This window comes from Bubalus kerabau, chromosome 13, assembly GCF_029407905.1.
Source record: "Bubalus kerabau isolate K-KA32 ecotype Philippines breed swamp buffalo chromosome 13, PCC_UOA_SB_1v2, whole genome shotgun sequence".
Classification (NCBI taxonomy): domain Eukaryota; kingdom Metazoa; phylum Chordata; class Mammalia; order Artiodactyla; family Bovidae; genus Bubalus; species Bubalus kerabau.
This window is the reverse complement of record NC_073636.1, coordinates 1,403,327-1,423,247: the sequence shown is the minus strand read 5'-3', so window position 1 is coordinate 1,423,247 and position 19,921 is coordinate 1,403,327. Positions and strand designations below refer to the sequence as shown.

Sequence of the window (19,921 nt, the reverse complement as noted above, 5' to 3'; positions counted from 1 at the left end):
TGGAGTGCATGAGGATAAAACAGAAAGCTTGCACCTTCGAGTTATGCCACCCAGAAGTTTATGGTATCTGCCCATCAAACTTGTTTGCTCAGGTGGGTGTTAGTTAGTTCAGTCACTCAGTTGCAAACCATGGACTGCAGCATGCCAGGCCTCCCTGTCCATCACCAAATCCCAGACCTTGCTCAAACTCATGTCCATCGAGTAGGTAATGCCATCCAACCATCTCATCCTCTGTCATCTCCTTCTCCTCCTGCCTTCAATCTTTCCCAGCATCAGGGTCTTTTCTAATGAGGTGACTCTTCACATCAGGTGGTGAAAGTATTGGAGTTTCAGCATCAGTCCTTCCAATGAATATTCAGGACTGATTTCCTCTAGGATGGACTGGTTTGAACTCTGTGTAGTTGCAGGGACACTCAAGAATCATCTCCAACACCACAGTGCAAAAACATCATTTCTTCGGCACTCAGCTTTCTTTATGATCCAGCTCTCACATCCATACATGACTACTGGAAAAACTATAGCTTTGACTAGACAGACCTTTGTAAGCAAAGTAATATCTCTGTTTTTTAGTATGCTGTCTAGTTTGGTCATAGCTATTTTTCCAAGGAGCAAGTGTCTTTTAATTTCATGGCTGCAGCCACCATATGTAGTGATTTTGGAGCCCGAGAAAATAAAGCTTGTCACTGTATCCATGTTTCCCCATCTATTTGCCATGAAGTAATGGGACTGGATGCCATGATCTTTGTTTTTTGAACATTGAGTTTTAAGTCAGGTTTTTCACTCTCCTCTTTTACTTTCATCAAGAGGTTCTTTGGTTCCTCTTCACTTTCTGCCACAATGGTGGTGTCATCTGCATGTCTGAGGTCATTGACATCTCTCCTGGCAATCTTGATTCCAGCTTGTGCTTCAATCGGCCTGGCATTTTGCATAATGTACTCTGCATATAAGTTAAAGAAGCATGGTGACAATATACAGCCTTGAAGTACTCCTTTCCTGATTTGGAACCAGTCCATTGTTCCATGTTCGGTTCTAACTCTTGCTTCTTGACCTGCATACAGATTTCTCAGGAGGCAGGTAAGGTGGTCTGGTATTCCCGTCTCTTGAAGAATTTCCCACAGTTTGTTGTGATTCACAGAGTCAAAGGCTTTGGTGTAATCAATAAAGCAGAAGTAGATGCTTTTCTGGAACTCTCTTGCTTTTTGAACCAGAGATCAAATTGCCAACATCTGTTGGATCATAGAAAAAGCAAGATAGGTCCAGAAAAACAAGGCCAAAGAATGTTCAAAATTTTGAGCATTATTTTGCTAGCTTGTGAGATGAGTGCAATTGTGAATTAGTTTGAACATTCTTTGGCATTGCCTTTCTTTGGGATTGGAATGAAAACTGACCTTTTCCAGTCCTGTGGCCACTGCTGAGTTTTCCAAGTGTGCTGGCATATTGACTGCAGCACTTTCACAGCATCATATTTTAAGATTTGAAATAGCTCATCTGGAATTCCATCACCTCCACTAGCTTTGTTCGTAGTGATGCTTCCTAAGTCCCACTTGACTTGATATTCCAGGATGTCTGGTTCTAGCCAAGTGATCACACCATTGCAGTTATCAGGGTCATGAAGATATTTTTTGTACAGTTCTTCTGTGTATTCTTGCCACCTCTTCTTAATATCTTCTGCTTCTGTTAGGTCCATACCATTTCTGTCCTTTTTTGAGCCCATCTTTGTATGAAATGTTCCCTTGGTATCTCTAATTTTCTTGAAGAGATCTCTAGTCTTTCCCATTCTATTGTTTTCCTCTATTTCTTAGCACTGATCACTGAGGAAGGCTTTCTTACCTGTCCTTGCTATTCCTTGCAACTCTGCATTCAAATGGGTATATCTTTCCTTTGCCTTTGGCTTTTCTTTTCTCAGCTATTTGTAAGGCCTCCTCAGACAACCATTTTGCCTTTTTGCATTTCTTTTTCTTGGGGGTATTCTTGATCACTGCCTTCTGTGCAACATCATGAACCTCCGTCCACAGTTCTTCAGGCACTCTGTCTATCAAATCTAATTCCTTGAATCTATTTGTCACTTCCACTGTATCATTGTAAGGGATTTGATTTAGGTCATACCTGAATGGTCTAGTGGTTTTCCCTGCTTTCTTCAACTTAAGTCTGAATTTGGCAATAAGGAGTTCACGATCTGAGCCACAGTCAGCTCCCGGTCTTGTTTTTGCTGACTATATAGAGCTTCTCCATCTTGAGCTGCAAATATAATCAATCTGATTTCGGTATTGACCGTCTGGTGACATCCATGTGTACAGTTGTCTCTTGTATGGGTGTCAGCTCCCAGGCAGTGTCATGAGCTCCAGAGGTCAAAAAAAGCAAAGGAATGCAAATGCCACTGGGGTCTAACTCTCAAGCCACAGGAGAAGTAAGGACTTGGGTTTAGATTTGGGACTGTGTTGCTTCTATTAATTTATTTATGTGAAGGAAACCTGGTGAAGGTGAAGGAAAGGACTTAATCCATAGATGCTGCTGCTTGTTGGCAATGACTGGCGTCCTGCTACAGGCCTAGCAAAGATACCAGCCTTCCAGCAGTGATACGCACATGCTCTGCATTGTTTTCTGAGATAAATCAGCTGTTGTTTCAGGGTTCGGTGGAAGCTACCAAATAAAAGTGTGTAGAGCTGATATTTTAATTTATAATCACACTGTTGTACTCAATGGACAGTTAAGTGTCCTACCCCAATTACCATAGACAAGAAAGTTCAAAATTGATGTTTCTGGTATATTCTAGAGAAGTGTGTGTGAAAGAAGAAGTGCTGTTGATAAACAATGATTAATAAAATCTGTGGTGCCTGGTGGTTCTTTATGGAGCCCAGACTATTTTTTAACACAATATTACTAGCTTTTTTTATAGAGGTTTATGATACAACAGTTTAAATATTTACAAACTCTTGACTTCTTTGCTGAAAAATATCACCATGGAATATGTAATTTCTGAACTTTGCATTTGAACTCAGTATAGAAATATAAGGTTACTATAAGAGAAGGCAGTCTATAGTTTTAATTAACAGAAACTTACCACTTTGCAAGGATCCCCAATGACTGTCTCATGCAAAATAATAGGCCAGAACAAGACAACAGATGGAACAGATGGTGGAGTCCTCCCATGTCCTGTTCCCTAGAAATGACTGAATACACAGGTGTAAACGTATGTCTATAATCTAGGATCATGGGTAAACAGAAGGTGTTGTACTTCTTGAATCAGAAAGCATGGAAGGCAGAAGATAAATGGAATAAAAACCAAGTAGGAGGTGACACCCCAGAAACTCACAGGCATTAAAACAGGAATAGATCTGGACCACCCAAACCAGGTGGTGGAGGTGTCAGCACTGGGAGTGAAGTGGGAACACCTAATCAGGACAATCTGCCATCATAGTGCACACTTCCCATACCCTCCACACCCCAGCCAAAAGAAAATTACATGCCAGATAGTGATACCAGGGCCAGTTCCAACCAGAAAAAACAGGGACCACCCAAAGACAGGACTAATCATTTGAAGAAATTAGATTTCTGAGATCATCAGTCCTCAAAATACATGATATCATTGCTATGGTCTGAATGTTTATGTCCCCACACTCCATGCCAAATCCTTATGTTGAACACCTAATACCCAAGGATGGTATTAGGAGATTGGGCCTTTGGCAGGTGATTAGGTCCTGAGGGCAGAGTCCTCCTTGATGGGATTAGTACCCTTATAAAAGAAGCTCCAGAGAGATTCTCAGACTTCCCTGGTGGCTCAGTGGTAAAGAATCCACCTGCAATGCAGGAGACTCGGGTTCAACCCCTGGGTCGGGAAGATCCCCTGGAGGAAGAAATAGCAGCCCACACCAGTATTCTTGCCTGGGAAATCCCATGGACACAGGAGCCTGGCAGGCTACACTCCATGGGGCTGCGAAGAGTTGGACACGACTGAGCGATTAAGCACCAACCCAGAGACCCTTAGCCCTTTCCACCATATGAGGACACAAGAAATCTGCAGCACAGAAGAGGGGTCTCTCTGGGCCATGCTGATACCCTGGTCTTGGACTTCAAGCCTCCTGAACTGTAAGAAATATGTCATTTATGAACTACCCATTCTACGGTGTTTTGTTACAGTGGCCCAAATGGACTAAGACAATTTTACATGAATTAAAAATCTGAACTAATAAAAATGATGGGTAAGAGTGTAATGAATAAGAAAAATCTTAAATAAAGCAAAAAGCAAAAAAAAAAAAAGTTGGAATGTGAATATATCAAATTTGAAAATGTCAAGTCATCTTTTGTCATGTATAAAAGTTAAGAAATTCAAAGATAAGCCAAGCCACAGACAGGAAGAAAGCATTTGAAATATCCCTAACAGCTAAAGGATTAACATCCAGAATAAATGGACAACTCTCAACACAAGGCAAAGAATTTAAGCAGGTTATTGATGTAAAAGGAAACAGAAATTGCCCATAATGCTGGAAAATGTACACAGTAGCAAATCAGGCTCAGCAGCAAATCAGGCAACAGCAAATTAGAGCAGAGATACAATGGTTGCAACAAATTGACAAAAATTAAAATGTTTCTTAATAGTGTTGGTGGGAACTGAGGAAACAGTTCCTCTCACACAAGACTGGCAAAGCTATAAAATGACACAATCATTAACTAAAATTTAGGATATATATAGCCTTCAATCAGCAACTGTACTTCTCAAAATTTACCTCAGGGATGCCTGACCCATATACTCAGAGAGAGATACATAAGACGAAGTATTACTCCAAAGTACAAGATTGTTTTCGTGTAGCCCCAAACTAGAAACAAATACCAAGAGTCAACCAATGAGAATATTTTATTGTTAAATAAAATTTGGTCATCCATTCCCTGGGCCTCTCAGGTGACACGGTGGCCAAGAATCCACCTGTCAATGCAGGAGACGCAAGATACTAAGGTTCAATCCTTGGGTCAGGAATATCCCCTGGAGTAGGGAATGGCAACCCACTCCAGTACTGTTGTCTGGAACATTCCCTGGACAGAGGAGCCTGGTGTGCTACAATCTATGGGGTTGCAGAAAGTTGGACATAACTGAGTGACTAAACACACAGCCATTCCATGGGATATTATAGAGGTATAAGAAAAATAAAGTGGATACACATGTACTTACATGGAAAGTTCTGTAAGACATACTGTAAAGTGAAAATCAAGTGTGTGGAAAAGTAAAAATAGAATGATGTTACTTAGGATACAGATGGATATAAACAAAACAAAATATTTCCATAGTTAATACACACACAAATTCATTAAAGACAGACCTGGAAATATACCATGAAGTTGTTCCCAGCAGTTGACTTCACACTGCACTGCACAGTTGGTGGGATTTTAGTTGCCTATTCAGGGATCAAACCCAGGTCCTCTGCAGAGTCTTATCCACTGGACCATCAGGCAAGTCCCACCAGTAGTTGACTTTGGACAAGGCCAGGATTGTGGTCAAAGGTGGGGAGGAGTCAAGGACATCAACAGTGCTTTACTCTCTTACAAAAAGAACCTATTAATATTTGCAGGTTAGAAACAAAAAGAAAAATAAATATCTGTAACAGAAAAAGATCAAGTAGTAGGAATGCTTCCTTTAAAACGTGTATCTCTCCTCCTCTTCCTTTTTAATTTCATTATGTGATCCTCTTTCCCCTTCCCCAAGTTCCTGTTTTAGGGATACAAGGAAGAGTTTACTAAACTATACTGAACTTCTTGTATCTGAACTGGTAGTGACTAGTTTTATTTTTACACCAATCTTGGCCCAGGGTCAGGGCCTCAGGTTGCAAGGCAGAGGTCTACTTTGTTTCATATTCTAACAGACTATGTTTGGGTTCACCTTTTACATGGACCCCCCTTTTCTTCTTTGGCTCCCATACAGATTCTTCTTGTAGTTCACACATTTTTCATGGATAACGCTTCCTACCTTGGTTTCTGGTCCTGACATGGCATAGCTCCAAAGAAAAGTCATAATTTAATTCAGGAAACCTCTTCCATACTCAGCCTGTACAAGAGGCCCTTCTCACTCATGATCACAAATAAACTGATCCTCTTCACATGACACGCACTGACATAAGAAAACACCCATGCTTAAGACAGTCATATTCAGAATCTCGTTTCTGCTAATTACAGTCAGTAAAATTTACAGAGCCAACATTAAAAGGGAAAGAATGATTAGAATAAGCCCAGAGCTGGTACCAAGTATGAACATTTCCCTTAAGATGATGTTCATGTTTATCTGCTCCCCACCAACCCCCAAACATGCCTTCAATGTTTCATCAGAAGCACATTTCTGCTACCTAAAGTTATTAGAAGCACATTTCTGCTACCTAAAAGCCAGCTCTGGTTTTTTACGTTCTTCAATCTGTTATCTGGGTTATCAATCTTCTTTGCCACCTACCAATTCTATGGTGGCAAATCAAAGGCTGGGTTACAGGACACGTGTCAAGGTTCACAGACAGCAAAATCAGTGGCTTCAAATCAGTGGTCCATGGTACAGTGTGGTCAGGACAGGAGAGAGGATCTGGATAAGAACCCATCAAATGTGAGGATTCTCCTCCAGGGCTATAAAAAGAAAATCCTGTAACAATATTCTTTAATTCTTAAGCCACTCAGCTCACCTCTGAGCAGACTAGGCTTCAACTGATCACTAATCAAAGAGCTTCATAAAACAGGGAGCTCAGCTGGTGCTCGGTGATAACTTAGACAGGGGGATGGGGGAGGTGGGAGGGGGCTCCAGAGGGAGGGGTCTATGTATATGGAAAGGTGAGTCAGCAGAAATCAATGTTTGTTGTGCAGCAGAAACCAATACAACATTGTAAAACAATTATCCTCCAACTAAAAATAAATAAAATTTTTAAAAAACAAAGGACTTTGGTACAGGCTTCATGGACCAAGGAGAAACACGGACAAAGACAAAAGAAGAAGCTCCAGGGAAAAGAGGTGAATCACACAGATACCAATGCAAGCTTTCAAGCAGAAGTGAGGAGGGAATCGGGGGATAAACTTTAAAAAGTATCATATTTTTTCTCCGAGATGTAAACTCTGTAGTACATGTGATAGATTCACATCACGAAGACTAACTGTCAATTAAAATATTTTAAAGAAAGTGGGCCTCTAAGTAATATCATGATTGCAACATTCAACCCATCCCTTCAAATAATGTTATGCAAAAACATGGACTTAAAGCTTGCTTGCCACTGCTCACCTGTGAGCACCATCTCTGCTCACATGCATTTAAGCTGCTAATACATCACTCACAGGGGTCCATCTCCTAGAAGTGGACTCATCACTCTCTCTGGCTCTAGAACTGGGCTTAAAGCCAGAAGACTACAAACTTGGAATCATGTAAAGTTTCATTTTTTCTTAAATTACCTCATCTTTTAGATATTAATATATGATCATTAAAAAAAACAAACCTCCAAACTCTGATATATGACTGATGGTTGACTTAGAAAGTGAAAAATGAAACTACCATCTCTTGGCTAGAACTGAAAGATTGATGATCATGAAAAGAAAAGTAATAAAAAGACAGAAGTATTGCTACCACAACATCTGTTTCATCTGGTCATAAACTGCATTACAACCAAGAGAAAATGGTCTGTATTCAAAAACTGAGTTTTTTTCCTACATTTGAAAATAAGCATTAGTCAAAATACTGGGTTCATGGAACAAGAGATGTACATCAAAGAGCCTCTGGTTCTAAACACTTTCTCTTTCTCAAGCAAAGAAATATTTATGATTGGTTTTAAAGGGGAGCTTAACTGAGTTGCTATGAATTATTTAAAATCCCCAAAATATCTTCTGCTGCTTTTGTAGAAGCTTGATTTACAAGCTGAAAAATCAAACTGACAGTCCAGTCTCTTGTACAAATACCCAACTTTAAAAATGCTCTAGGCATTATAAATATATCTTTCATGAATATAGCTTCAACAGTTCTAAAAATAGCCTTTAGGAGGAAAAAAAAAAAGAAAAAGAACCCTTTCAAGCCATTGTTTTATACATAACAGCAGGAAACCAAACAAAATGTCAAAGCCAAAGTGATTAACACACCCAGTAATAAACATGAACAGTCAGTATGAAATCTTACTCAAACGCGGTTTTTGACATTAGCTTGGGGTCTATGTCTGTGGCCCCACGTCTATCGCCAGAGGTGACTATAGGGCACCCGTATTCAGAAAGCAACTCCAGGACAACAAAGGCAAAATCTGTCCTTTGGAAGATATGTTAAAGAGACACATTCAGGACTGACCCTGAGGGCCATATATTACTTTCCAGCCCCCTAAGAATTCCCCTGGGCTCCAGCCTGACCCCAGACGAGCCACTCACAGAGCAGTCTCTGTACCATTACTCACTGATGAAGTCCAGGTCGCCCCCACAGGCAGAAAGCTAGGCTGACAACCAACAACCCTGGCTAAAGAGGCGTAACACCAGGATGTGAAAAGGTTAATAGTGCCTCACAATTTGGTCCAGATATTTTATCGTTTCAGTATCACTTTGGCAAATCTCAATAATACCTGCCCCATCTTTCCAAATATCAGAACTTACAGGACCAAAATATTCTGTGGTCAGTCGCCTTGGAGGTTCAAGTGCAGAACCACAGCATTGTCTATTGAAATAATAACCACTTTCTATGAATAGTCTGGTCTAACTGCCTGTTAAACTCCAAATAAATTTTATGATCTGCAGACATTCTACTTTTTAATAATTCAATATGGAATCAGCTCAATTGGTTCCATAATAAATGAGAGTCTAAATTTATGATATGGCGGACAGAAAGCTAAAACAGGAAAAAATTCCCCAAAATGGGAAGACTTTTATTCCTGATTTTCTAATGTGAACCAATTATCAAAGCCAAATTCCTGACGAGGCTGGGAGGCTGCCTAAGCAACAAAGCGCAGAGGAAGCGAAAGGGAAGGTCACAGTCACAGTCACGGGCCGCAGGCGCTCTCATCCTTTCTTCATTCCCTATGGACAGAGCTGGGGGAGACTTACAGCAGTAACACCCACTAACTTCCCTCTACAACAAATGCAATTCACGGTTCCGTGCTCTTGTCCTGAAAAGTGCCAAATGTTCTAGGATTTAGCACATCTAATACTTCAGGCTACAGTCCTTGGAAACTCTCCAGACATTTCCATTTTAGGCATTCTTTTTAAGTAGAATCTTTAAATAAATTACAAAGAGTCATCCATGAAACAAATAGAAACCTGAATACTTTGCAAATCAACAACTCACTGGAAAATGTAAAAGAGACATATCTCACTTCTTACCTTGTTTTGATCTGTCCAGTAAAAGAAAAATCCCTGAGGGTCAGTCCTCAAAATAATCGGAGTGACAATAGTGGAGTCCTAGAAGTGTAAGAAAACACATGTGTATCAATATATGCCACAGTAGAAAGTCTTACCTGGGATGACTTAACAAGGTAGTAATTAAGAGTTTCTCCAAGGCCATCGATATTAGTAAAACTCTCAAAAAACTAAACATGATATCTTTAACATCAGAGGATTATTAATTACATAACTAGAGATGCTCTCCTCATAATTAGAATACTATTTAAAAAGTAAAAGCTCAGTGATGCAGGTATTTATTCATTGAGGCACGTTTTTAAAGGCATTGGCATGTTTTCTATTAAAAAGCTATATTTAGTTTTCCAAATATAACACTAAACATTACATACTTTATATGATTAAAATTAATTAAAATCCAGGCTTGAGGATATTATTTTAAACTACATTTGCTCTATAAAATGATCTTAATTGTACCAAAGAGAGTTAACACAGCATTTAGGTATTGCTATTTCCAAGGTAACAGTAAATAAGGCCATCTTCTGCGTTTTCAGAAAGCTATACACAAAATTGTTTCAAATTTAAATTTCACACAATAAAAAAACATCATAGACAGTCTTTTGAGTTTAAAGCATGCGTATTACAAAGCAAAAACTGCCTGCATTGTAATTACAATATTTAGCATTTCTAAAATACGTGTTCTTTTCTTTTGGCAATTTTCACAGAGGCATACCATCTGCACAAAAAAACACATGTCACTGGATATGGATTTTTATACTGAAACACTGAGGTCTTTGCAGGGATTGCATTTTTTTTAAAGAGACATAAATAACCAGTTTATTCCAACTTTTTCATACACATTATAACTGTGGTATGTCATATCCTCTTGATCAAAAAGATCTGTAATAAATTTAGAACTTGAAGAGATAATTTTGGAATTTAGAGTTATCTTCCTGATGGGTAGACTGGATCTAAGGCTTTGTGCACATGGTAAGCTTTACTCTAAGAGTCAGGTCAACTCGTAACTGCAGGCCAATACCTTGGGCTCAAATCACAGCCTGTGCCCTCCCTGTGCCTCAACGTATGCAACAAAAACTGGGGGAAAAGATAAGATAATAATCATACCTCCCTCAGAGGTTTTAAGTTAGAATTAAATTTCATTCCAATCCCAAAGAAAGGCAATGCCAAAGAATGCTCAAACTACCACACAATTGCACTCATCTCACATGCTAGTAAAGTAAGGTTCAAAATTCTCCAAGCCAGGCTTCAGCAATATGTGAACCATGAACTTCCAGATGCTCAAGCTGGTTTTAGAAAAGGCAGAGGAACCAGAGATCAAATTGCCAACATCTGCTGGATCATCGAAAAAGCAAGAGAGTGCCAGAAAAACATTTATTTCTGCTTTATTGATTATGTCAAAGCCTTTGACTGTGTGGATCACAATAAACTGTGGAAAATTCTTGAAGAGATGAGAATACCAGACCACCTGACCTGCCTCTTGAGAAATCTGTATGCAGGTCAGGAAGCAACAGTTAGAACTGGACATGGAACAACAGACTGGATCCAAATAGGAAAAGGAACATATTAAGGCTGTATATTGTCACCCTGCTTATTTAACTTATATGCAGAGTACATCATGAGAAACACTGGACTGGAAGAAGCACAAGCTGGACTCAAGATTGCCGGGAAAAATATCAATAACCTCAGATATGCAGATGACACCACCCTTATGGCAGAAAGTGAAGAGGAACTCAAAAGCCTCTTGATAAAAGTGAAAGAAGAGAGTGAAAATGTTGGCTTAAAGCTCAAAATTCAGAAAACAAAGATCATGGCATCTGGTCCCATCACTTCATGACAAATAGATGGGGAAACAGTGGAAACAGTGTCAGACTTTATTTTTCTGGGCTCCACAATCACTGCAGATGGTGACTGCAGCCATGAAATTAAAAGACACTTACTCCTTGGAAGGAAAGTTATGACCAACCTAGATAGCATATTCAAAAGCAGAGACATTACTTTGCCAACAAAGGTTCGTCTAGTCAAGGCTATGGTTTTTCCAGTGGCCATGAATGGATGTGAGAGTTGGACTGTGAAGAAAGCTGAGCGCCAAAGAATTGATGCTTTTGAACTGTGGTGTTGGAGAAGACTCTTGAGAGTCCCTGGGACTGCAAGGAGATCCAACCAGTCCATTATAAAGGAGATCAGTCCTGGGTGTTCTTTGGAAGGAATGATGCTAAAGCTGAAACTCCAGTACTTTGGCCACCTCATGTGAAGAGTTGACTCATTGGAAAAGACTCTGATGCTGGGAGGGATTGGGGGCAGGAGGAGAAGGGGATTACTGAGGATGAGATGGCTGGATGGCATCACCGACTTGATGGACATGAGTTTGAGTGAACTCTGGGGGTTGGTGATGGACAGGGAGGCCTGGTGTGCTGTGATTCATGGGGTCGCAAAGAGTCGGACACGACTGAGCAACTGAACTGAACTGAAATAGGGTAATTTGGGTAAAGCACCTGGATCAATTCTTGGCACATAAAAATATTTATTATTATTGTAGTATATTATTGTAGTAACTTTTAAAAGTTGAATTATTAAAATAGTAAATGATTATCACAGTATTATTTTTTATTGTGGTAAATATATATATATACACAAATATATATATATATTTATATATACACAAATATATATATATTTATATATACACAAATATATATATATTTATATATACATATATAAAAGTCACCATTTTTAAGTGTAAGGTCATTAAGTTCATTAAGCAAAGTATTTAATGTACTTTCACACTGCTATGCAACCATGACCACCACCCATCCCCAGAACTTTTTCACCTTTCCAAACTCAAACTCCACACTCAATAAACACTAACTCACCATTCCCTCTTTGCCCCAGGCCCTGACAATCACCATTTCTGTATCTATGATCAGGCTGCTCTTTGATAACTCATATAAGTAGCCTGGTAGGCTACAGTCTATGGGGTTGCAGAGAGTCGGACACGATGAAGAAACTAACACTCACGCATAAGTAGAATCATACAAGTATTTTTCCTTTTGTATCTGGTCAATTTCATTCAGTATAATGTGCTCAAGCTTCATCCATGTCACAGTAGGTGTCAAAATGCCCTTCCTTTTTAAGACTGAAGGGCCTGGAATGCAAAAGTAGGAAGTCAAGAAACACCTGGAGTAACAGGCAAATTTGGCCTTGGAATACAGAATGAAGCAGGGCAAAGACTAATAGAGTTTTGCCAAGAAAATACACTGGTCATAACAAACACCCTCTTCCAACAACACAAGAGAAGACTCTACACATGGACATCACCAGATGGTCAACACCGAAATCAGATTGATTATATTCTTTGCAGCCAAAGATGGAGAAGCTCTATACAGTCAGCAAAAACACCACCAGGAACTGACTGTGGCTCAGACCATGAACTCCTTATTGCCAAATTCAGACTTAAATTGAAAAAAGTAGGGAAAACCACTAGACCATTCAGGTATGACCTAAATCAAATCCCTTATGATTATACAGTGGAAGTGAGAAATAGATTGAAGAGCCTAGATCTGATAGAGTGCCTGATGAACTATGGAATGAGGTTCGTGACATTGTACAGGAGACTGGGATCAAGACTATTCCCATAGAAAATAAATGCAAAAAAGCAAAATGGCTGTCTGGGGAGGCCTTACAAATAGCTGTGAAAAGAAGAGAAGCAAAAAGCAAAGGAGAAAAGGAAAGATATAAACATCTGAATGCAGAGTTCCAAAGAATAGCAAGAACAGATAAGAAAGCCTTCTTCAGCGATCAATGCAAAGAAACAGAGGAAAACAACAGAATGGGAAAGACTAGGGATCTCTTCAAGAAAATCAGAGATACCAAAGGAACATTTCATGCAAAGATGGGCTCGATAAAGGACAGAGATGGTATGGACCTAACAGAAGCAGAGGATATTAAGAAGAGATGGCAAGAATACACAGAAGAACTGTACAAAAAAGATTTTCACGACCCAGATAATCACGATGGTGTGATCACTGACCTAGAGCCAGACATCCTGGAATGTGAAGTCAAGTGGGCCTTAGAAAGCATCACTACGAACAAAGTTAGTGGAGGTGATGGAATTCCAGTTGAGCTATTCCAAATCCTGAAAGATGATTCTGTGCAAGTGCTGCACTCAATATGCCAGCAAATGTGGAAAACTCAGCAGTGGCCACAGGACTGGAAAAGGGCAGTTTTTATTCCAATCCCAAAGAAAGACAATGCCAAAGAATGCTCAAACTACTGCACAATTGCACTCATCTCACATGCTAGTAAAGTAATGCTCAAAATTCTCCAATCCAGGCTTCAGCAATATGTGAACCGTGAACTTCCTGATGTTCAAGCTGGTTTTAGAAAAGGCAGAGGAACCAGAGATCAAATTGCCAACATCCGCTGGATCATAGAAAAAGCAAGAGAGTTCCAGAAAAACACCTATTTCTGCTTTCTTCACTATGCCAAAGCCTTTGACTGTGTGGATCACAATAAACTGTGGAAAATTCTGAAAGAGATGGGAATACCAGACCACCTGATCTGCCTCTTGAGAAATCTGTATGCAGGTCAGGAAGCAACAGTTAGAACTGGACATGGAACAACAGACTGGTTCCAAATAGGAAAAGGAGTTCATCAAGGCTGTATATTGTCACCCTGTTTATTTAACTTATATGCAGAGTACATCATGAGAAAGAATGTTTCTTCCAGTCCAGCTGGAAGAAACACAAGCTGGAATCAAGACTGCCGGGAGAAATATCAATAACCTCAGATATGCAGATGACACCACCCTCATGGCAGAAAGCAAAGATGAACTCAAAAGCCTCTTGATGAAAGTTAAACCGGAGAGTGAAAAAGTTGGCTTAAAGCTCAACATTCAGAAAACGAAGATCATGGCATCCGGTCCCACCACTTCATGGGAAAGAGATGGGGAAACAGTGGAAACAGTGTCAGACTTTATTTTTGGGGGCTCCAAAATCACTACAGATGGTGACTGCAGCCATGAAATTAAAAGACGCTTACTCCTTGGAAGGAAAGTTATGACCAACCTAGATAGTATATTCAAAAGCAGAGACATTACTTTGCCAACAAAGGTTCGTCTAGTCAAGGCTATGGTTTTTCCTGTGGTCAAGTATGGATGTGAAAGTTGGACTGTGAAGAAGGCTGAGCGCCGAAGAGTTGATGCTTTTGAACTGTGGTGTTGGAGAAGACTCTTGAGAGTCCCTTGGACTGCAAGGAGATTCAACAAGTCCATACTGAAGGAGATCAGCCCTGGGATTTCTTTGGAGGGAATGATGCTAAAGCTGAAACTCCAGTACTTTGGCCACCTCATGCGAAGAGTTGACTCATTGGAAAAGACTCTGATGCTGGGAGGGATTGGGGGCAGGAGGAGAAGGGGACGACAGAGGATGAGATGGCTGGATGGCATCACTGACTCGATGGACGTGAGTCTGAGTGAACTCCGGGGGTTGGTGATGGACAGGGAGGCCTGGCGTGCTGCGATTCATGGGGTCGCAAAGAGTCGGACACGACTGAGCGACTGATCTGATCTGATCTGATCATTTTTATTTACTCATCCATCAATGGACATCTGCATTGTTTCCAACCTTCTCTTATTGTGAACTATGCTGCTATGAAAATGGTCTACAAATAACTGTTTGAATCCCTGCTTTTAATTCTTTTCCATATATACTCAGAAGTGGAATAGCTGGATCATATGATAGTTCTATATTTAATTTTCTGAGGAACTGCCATTATGTTTTACACTGACATTCTAAAATTCGTACTTAATGTGCAGTCTGAAAATATCCTTTACAAGGCTTGTGCTGCTGCACAGAACTTCATCTGGAATTTTAAAATTCCAGAATTATTTCTAAATGTAAAAAAAATAGACATTTGGAAACAAATTTGATATTATAATGCAAGAATAATTTTTAAAACAGTTTAGGCTTCTCCTATGAGATTACATGCATAAAAGTTCAGAGCAATATTTCCAATAAATCATAGCAATATTTTCAGTTCCATTATATCACCTCCTCTTCCAGAGTTGGGCGAAATAAAAGTTTCCATCAGGCTTCACAGAACACACAACCCCATTTCCAGGTAAATTTGCAATTAACCTGTAGATGTAACTTGTCATTCTCATGTCAGTTCTTTTTCTTATCAGAGTGTTTGACAAGAGTATTGGATAAGATTCTAATCAAAATCTTGATGACAGTTCACTGCCAGGATCCCAGACAATCAAATACTTAAAGTCAGCAGAGTAAAACTGCTCAAATTTATATGCTGGAACATTGTGTTAGGCTGTCTTGGTGTTTCTGATACTACTATTCCTAGCTTATTCCTTCTCCTCCTCCGAAATTAAAGTTCCTTTGTTCAATATTGTTTTGACCCCACTCTTCCTGCCACAGTTCTTCTGCTAAATGATCATTTATCTCGGCTCTCTGCCTACTTCCTCCATAATCACCTCTAACATTCCAAGATCAGCTGGGACTTGGCATTCTTGCCATGCAAAGGAGGCTCTTACCCAGAAATACATGAATATCCACTTTCAATTCCACTGGTTTTTTCCCCACCTCCCACATAGCAGCAAGTGTCTATTTTCTCCCCCCACTGAAGTAGCCACTCAACCCAGACCTCAAGCATTCCTTTTTAAATTAATTTTTATTGGCACATAGTTGCTTTACAGTGTTGTGTTAGTTTCTACTGTACAGCAAAATGAATCAGCTATATGTATGTCCTCAGCTGCTCGGTCATGTCTGACTCTTTGCAACCTCCTGGACTGTAGCCCTCTAGGCTCCTCTGCCTGTGGGATTTTCCAGGCAAGAATACTGGAGTGGGTTGCCATTTCCTCCTACAAGGGATCTTCCCAACACAGGGATCAAACCCACATCTCCAGCATCTTCTGCACTGCAGACAGATTCTTTACCATTGGGTCACCTGGGAAGTCAATGTATGCATATAACTCCTCCCCTTTGGATTTCCTTCCCATTCAGGTTAACACAGTACATTAAATAGAGTTCCCTGTGCTATGGAGTATGTAGCCATTTCCCCAAAGAAGACATATAGATGGCCAATGAACACATGAAAAGATGCTCAACATTACTCATTATTAGAGAAATGGAAACCAAAACTAAAATAAGATATCACCTCACCCTGGTCAGAATGGCCATCATCAAAATGTCTACAAACAATAAGTGCTGGAGAGAGTGTGGAGAAAATGGAACCCTCCTGCACTGTTGGTGGAAGTAAAAATTGATACAGCCACTATGGAAAACAGTATGGAATTTCCTTTAAAAATTAAAAATAGAACTATCATATGACCCAGTGATCCCATTGAAATGAATAATTCAAAAAGACACATGCATCCCAATGTTCATAACATCGCTATTTACAATAGTCAATTTAGGAAGCAACCTAAATGTCTATAAACATTTAGGAAGCAATCTAGACATTTAGGAAGACAACCTAAATGTCTAGCAACAGAGGAATGGATAAAGAAGTTGTGGTACATATATACAACAGATTACTCAGCCATGAAATGGAATGAAATTGTGCCATTTGTAGAGATGTGGATGAACCAGGACAGTGTCATACAGAGTGAAGTAAGTCAGGAAGAGAAAAACAAATACTGTACATTAATGCATACATACATTAGAAGAATCTACATGGGATCTAAAAGAAATGGTATAGATGATCTTATTGGCAAAGCAGAAATAGAGACACTAGACGCAGAGATCAAATATCCTTAATTGTCAGAATATCTGCTCTAGTTTGAAGTTTGAAATACATGGCCATCCTTCATTTCCAAGGCAACTGCAGCATTTCACTGCAGAATAACGGAGATAACTCTCATATGGTCTAGTTTTTATTCTTTCTCTCTCCATCAATATCTATGTCTATTCCATAGGACAGTGGTTTTCAAACTTTTGGTGCATCAGATTTACGGGGGGGACTTGTTAAAACACAGACTCTTGAGCCCTTTCTCTGAAGTTTCTCATTTAGGAGATATTCTCAAACCGGAATAGAGTTTGAGAATCTGCATTTCAACTTAAGTTTTCAGTGATGTCAGGAATACAATGATGCAAATGCCAAGAAACACCAGTAAGCTTAAAATGTAGACGTCCCTGTTTCTTGTAAGTAAATGGCTTATATCTAGGAATTCAACTTCAATTTGCTTATTTAAAGTTATAAAGTATTTTTCCAATAAACTTCCACCTTGAAAAGAAGAAAATTAATAAACACACTGTCTTAAGTTAGTAATTGTGGATAATGTAAACTTTTATGTACCTCTCTTTCCTTCTAGAAACCATTTCACTCTCAACTCTAACGCCTCAAAAGTGAAATGTATTATAATGATATAAGCTGCTGTTTTGCCATTTACATGAGTTCCCAAAAAAGATTTTAGGTCAAATAAAAGACAGTCAAGGAACAAAGTAAAAGGCCTCCATAAAACCTCAATTTGGGGGGGAAAAAAAAAAGAAAGAAAGTACAGCAAGAAAAAGTCACTGGAATCAATATTACAATCAACAAAATCCTATGACAGCTTTATTCACTCATGATTTGCTCATCAATGTGCTGATATGAGGGCTTCTCAAGTGGCTCAGCGGTAAAAATCCACCTGCCAAAGCAGGAGACATGGGTTCAATTCCTGGTTTAAGAAGATCTCCTGGAGAAGGAAATGGCAACCCACTCCAGTACTCTTTCCTGGAAAATCCCATGGACAGAGGAGCCTGGTGGGCTACAGGCCACGTGGTCACAAAAGAGTCAGACCTGACTTAGCGACTCATGCTGATATAAAGCAATAATAAATGCTAATATAATGTTATATGACAATCATATCTCACTAAAATGATGAAACGTGAAAATGAATAACTATAAAATAAATTACATATCCTGGGATATGATCTATAAAAATACTGAATCAATATGCTGTACACCTGAAACTAACATAATAAATCAACTATACTTTAATAACAAATAAATAAAATGCCCTAAAGACACTGGTAAGCAGTGACAAAATAGTCCAAACTCCCTCCTGATAGCAGAATATTCTTTACAAAACTCCCTGACCAAATAATAACAGACATATCCTAAAAATTTTTATCTGAGTTGCGTTTAAACTTTAAATGGATTTTCTCTTTTGGTATTTATAAAATTTTAAGAGGTAGACACTATTATTATCCCCATTTTACAGATAAATAGACTCAGGTTTAACTTAACTAACTTGTCCAAGGAAACCTAGCTAAGCTAGTAAGGGTGGTACTGGGATTAAACCTTTAGGATAGACTCTACACCACTGCCACTCAGTGATATTTCATTATTGACCTGCTGAAGAGCTTCTTTTGAAATCTAGTTTTCTAATCATCCTCCATGAAATGTTAATATCACAGATGTTCTGAATATTTATTTAGACATTGTGTGTATACTGTGCTTTATATAAAATAAATAGAGTTAAGCTTTTTATCCCTCAAGAACCATTTTTCATTTCTTTGGAGATGATTTGGTCCCAATTGAGAAGGCATGCTCTCTACCTACGCTGCTGAATATGGGCTCACCTGAGACCACAAAGCATTTGAAATGTGACAAGTTTGGCCAAGATGTATTATTATATTGATTGTACATTTAAATCAATGAAAGTGGGAAAGCACTAGTTGCTCAGTCATGTCAGACTCTTTGTGACCCCACAGACTATAGCCTTCCAGGCTCCTACGCCCATGGAATTCTCCAGGCAAGAATACTGGAGTGGGTTGCCATTCCCTTCTCCAGGGATCTTCCCAACTAGAGTGGGTTACCATTCCCTTCTCCAGGGAATCTTTCCCTACAGAGGGAAAATGACGTGAAACACAGGAAGAAGTCAGCCACCTACAATGCCAGGCTCCTATTCCCATGGAATTCTCCAGGCAAGAATACTGGAGTGGGTTGCCATTCCCTTTTCCAGGGGATCTTCCCAACCCAGGGAACGAACCCGGGTCTCCTGCATTGCAGCCAGATTCTTTACTGTCTGAGCTGCCAGGGAAGCCCATGAAAATCAATATATTGGGTTAAATAAAGTATATTGCTAAAATTAATTTCACCTGTTTCTTTTTACTTTGTTTAATATGGCACTAGAAAATTTTAAATTTCCAGTGTGACTTATTTTATATTTCTACTGGGCAGAGCAGCTCACAGTAAGTATTCTCCTTAATAGGGAAATCTTTTTCACAGCAAACTTGGTCAGATAATTCTAGCTAGAAAGTTTCAGTACTTTTTTCTATGTATGCAGCTACCATTCAGTTTTAACATCTAAGCAGTCCAAAATCTAGTTGCTTCCAAGTGTCAATTCTTCAAGTATCTGAATAGAACCAATACACTGCTGCTCTCTGAGCTCTCCTTTACCAGGCCAGGTGCATAATGAACTGAATTGTCCCTCTCCAAATTCATATGTTCAAGCGCTATGCAGTGCTTCAGAGTGCAACCTTATCCAGAGACAATCTTCACAGAGGTGATTCAGTTAAAAGAATTTATTAAAGGTGGGCCCTAATTCAGTAGGATTGGCATCCTTATAAAAAAAGAAATTTGGGCACAGACG

The 19,921-nt window shown here is 39.4% G+C and overlaps 1 protein-coding gene across 3 annotated transcripts in view; it reads right to left on the bottom strand.

Annotated features, from left to right (window-relative positions):
• The window catches only part of PLCB1 (phospholipase C beta 1), an 850,060-nt gene that overhangs the window by 814,202 nt on the left and 15,937 nt on the right, over positions 1–19,921 (bottom strand). For all 3 annotated transcript variants that reach the window (XM_055543363.1, XM_055543364.1, XM_055543365.1), the window contains exon 2: positions 9,301–9,378. In XM_055543363.1, the coding sequence (XP_055399338.1) occupies positions 9,301–9,378 (78 nt within the window). The remainder of the gene's footprint in view (positions 1–9,300; positions 9,379–19,921) is intronic.